This window comes from Seriola lalandi, unplaced genomic scaffold (genome assembly GCF_002814215.2).
Source record: "Seriola lalandi dorsalis isolate HSWRI2012SDOR001 ecotype SW California unplaced genomic scaffold, Sedor1 jcf7180002050489, whole genome shotgun sequence".
Classification (NCBI taxonomy): Eukaryota; Metazoa; Chordata; class Actinopteri; order Carangiformes; family Carangidae; genus Seriola; species Seriola lalandi.
Window position 1 is genome coordinate 5386 of NW_019521042.1, and position 3223 is coordinate 8608.

General features: G+C 42.3%; 1 protein-coding gene across 1 annotated transcript; it reads left to right on the forward strand.

Annotated features, from left to right (window-relative positions):
• Window positions 1–437: 437 nt before the first annotated feature.
• On the forward strand, window positions 438–3220 carry LOC147819691 (verrucotoxin subunit beta; the record flags this gene model as incomplete). The annotated part of the gene is made up of 2 exons (XM_087171949.1): window positions 438–555; window positions 1665–3220. Coding segments are annotated over exons 1-2 (1656 nt in total), but the record flags the coding sequence as incomplete, so codon positions are not given.
• Window positions 3221–3223: the final 3 nt, after the last annotated feature.

Here is a 3223-nt window from a genome sequence, read left to right on the forward strand (position 1 = left end):
CAGAGCCAATGACAGTAAGAAACTGTGCTGCGGCTCTGGAACCCCTGAAGTTGGTTGTTGAGAAAGGGTTGATGCATGAACTGTTAAACAATATGGAAGACTTCATATCCCCTACACAAACTACTTGTCAGACAACAGGCTCCTTCAGCTCTGATGTAATAAGGGCTGCTACAGGAAGTCATTTCCTGCCCATCCCAGTGACTCTCCTCTGAGCCAGTAGAGGAAAATCACCCTCTAAGTGGCACAGCATAAGCACATTATTCATTTGTTTGGAATACTCAGAGCTACATCTGAGATCTGAGATTTTTGTGAATTGCAGCTGCAACACTGCAATTTCCCTTTGAAGATCAATAACATACTTTATCTAAAGCATCAAAGGACTATTTAACTAGTTACAAGTTGTAATAATTAAGTACATTTTGTGTTTTGTTTTCCAGTTGAAATTTATTGACACCATGGCCTCATCTGGTGATGATACCATAGAGACTGCAGCCCTGGGAAGACCATTCCAGCTTGGCACACTGTATGACTGCCGGAGGGATGTTCTTGTTCCAGGTAAGATCTGATGAATGTGCTGAGTGTCTCATTTAACCTTAACATGAATACACAAATAAATAAACCAATCCCCAGTTTAAAGGTTCCTTAAACGAGATTCTAAACATTAATATAGTGGAGTAATGGCATCCTGAGAAGAGAAAGAAGTCATACCCCCTCTATGTGTTATAATCAGAGCTTCTCCGGTCTTTGTTTTGGTAGCTGGCAGGTTAGTGTATGTGAGTCTCTCTTTGTTAAACCATTGGTCCTCCCCACATCTATTAGGGCACAGGGACTGCATCACGCGATCAGACGAAGTACAATACAGTGTATTACATACACAGTGTTCAGGTGAAAGTGACCCTCCAGAATTTCCTCCACTGCAGAAATAAAATTTCTGCTAAAAAGACATCCAACAAATAAAGAGATGAGACTGGCCATGAGCACTACTGACCCTGGTCAGCCGGTGGACGATCATAACATCCATAAAGTTTACCAGCTCAGTGGATCAGTCCAAGGCTGAATTTTCTTTCCAAGTCCGACTTGTCTGGCTTAACTAAGAGGAGAACCCTATGAACAGCTAAAGGGTCTCGCTTGAATCAGAACTTCTTTTTTTTCTCTCCTCGATGCACAAGTAACATGTCTGTTTTTAGTAGTGACAGCTACAGTACACCATGATAACATTAGCTAACTTGCTGTTGTCAATTTTTTGATTGTGTCCGGGAATAGTTTTTAACAATACCTGGCTAATTGTAAGCATTGCTTTGGAGGATATCTCATCAATGCTAGAGTGGGTTGATGGTTGTGGCTGGATAGTTTTTGTTAGATGTCATGCACACAGGGTAAATTTATTCAGTTGTGCTCCTTATTGTGTGTTTCATTGACACTTTCCTTAGGCTTCATAACGCCTCGTTGGAAAAAGAAAGGGGGGTGGGGGGTGTTGTGGAGGCAGTTGTTTTGGTCTAAGATGCTGGTGGTCTAGTGCGACATCTAGTGGCAATGATGATCATTTACAGAAACTTTAAAAAGTATACATTTGGATAACAATGCTTAATGTTAGACATATAGGCTTAAACTTTAGTATTTGAAGTCTTTGTTGACCTAACATTGTATCATTAATTTGTCAACAGGTGTAACTTTATGGGATCCAGATCAGCTACAAAAGAATACAAGTGTACAACATCAACATAACACTGAATTCAATGTCACCACATCAGATTCCATTGAGGAGAAGTCAAATTTATTAAACATCTCTGGCTCTCTGAAGTTGAGTCTTTTGGGAGGACTGGTGAATGTGGGAGGATCGGCAAAATATTTCCAAGACACAAAGAAATCTCACAAACAAGCCAGGATGACTCTTCAGTACAAAACGACAACAAAGTTTGAAACTTTAACGATGTCTCACCTGACTCATGGACAGGTATCTCATCCCAATGTGTTTGAGGATGACACTGCCACTCATGTTGTCACAGCCATCTTGTACGGAGCTGGTGCTTACTTTGTGTTTGACAGAGAATCATCATCAGAGGACGATAAGAAACAAGTGGAGGGGGAGGCGAAACTCACCTTCAATAAGCTGAAATTCCTCACAGCAAAAGGTGAGGGATCACTCAACATGAATGAACAAGACAAAGCAGCAGTTGAAAGATTTAGCTGCACATTTCATGGAGACTTCAAGTTACCTGCCAACCCAACGTCCTTCAACGAGGCTGTGAGTGTTTACAGAAACCTTCCCAACATGCTGGGAGAGAATGGAGAACATGCTGTTCCACTCAGGGTGTGGCTCTACCCTCTGGTGAGGTTGGATTCAAGAGCAGCAAGACTCCAAAGAGACATCAGCAATTCTCTCATCACATACTCATCACAAACAATCGAGAGTCTAAACCAGACAGAGATGAGATGCAGTGACATAATCAAAGATGCCGCAGCAACAACATTTCCTGCCATGGAAAAGAAGGTTCAGGATTTGATGCAGATGTGCAAACGGTACAAGCTTGACTTCATGCAGAAGCTCGGTAAAGTGCTTCCTTCAATCCGAGGGGGTGGGAAAGAGGAGAGTGCCATGGAGGACATCCTTAAGGCTCATGAGAAGTCACCATTCAATAACAAAGACCTGGAGCAGTGGCTAAAAACCAAGGGGAGGGAATCAGATACACTGAAGTCCTTCCTTGAACAACTGGAGAAACTAGGTATAAAAATGGACGACAATTTGGATCACCTCTTGTCTGATTTAAAGGTCAGAAATATTGTGTGCTTTTCCTTTACCTCAGTAGACCAGCCTGACAGTTTCTTGGTCAAACTGTCAAATCATCTCAGACCAGCAGGAATGATGGACACTGCTGGAGAGTCCTCTGATCTACAGAGCAGAAACACAGAGTGGCTCTCCACTGATACCAGACAGATAATGAGGAAACAACTACAACTGTTTGAAGAACTGAAGAAATTGAGCAGCAGTGCTGACACCAAATTCATATTTGCATCAAAATATGATGGAAGTCATCCTGGGGCATGTATTTTCATATATGAAGAAGGGTCTGACGATGCAGTCTGCTTTGTTCCTCCATCAAAACCTGCCACCCCAACAGCTACTGCTGTGTCACATGACAGCGTAACAGTTACAGTGTCTGAACCAGACTCTGCCACTGTAGAAACCAGAGTAGAATACAGAATCAGACAGAGACAGGACACA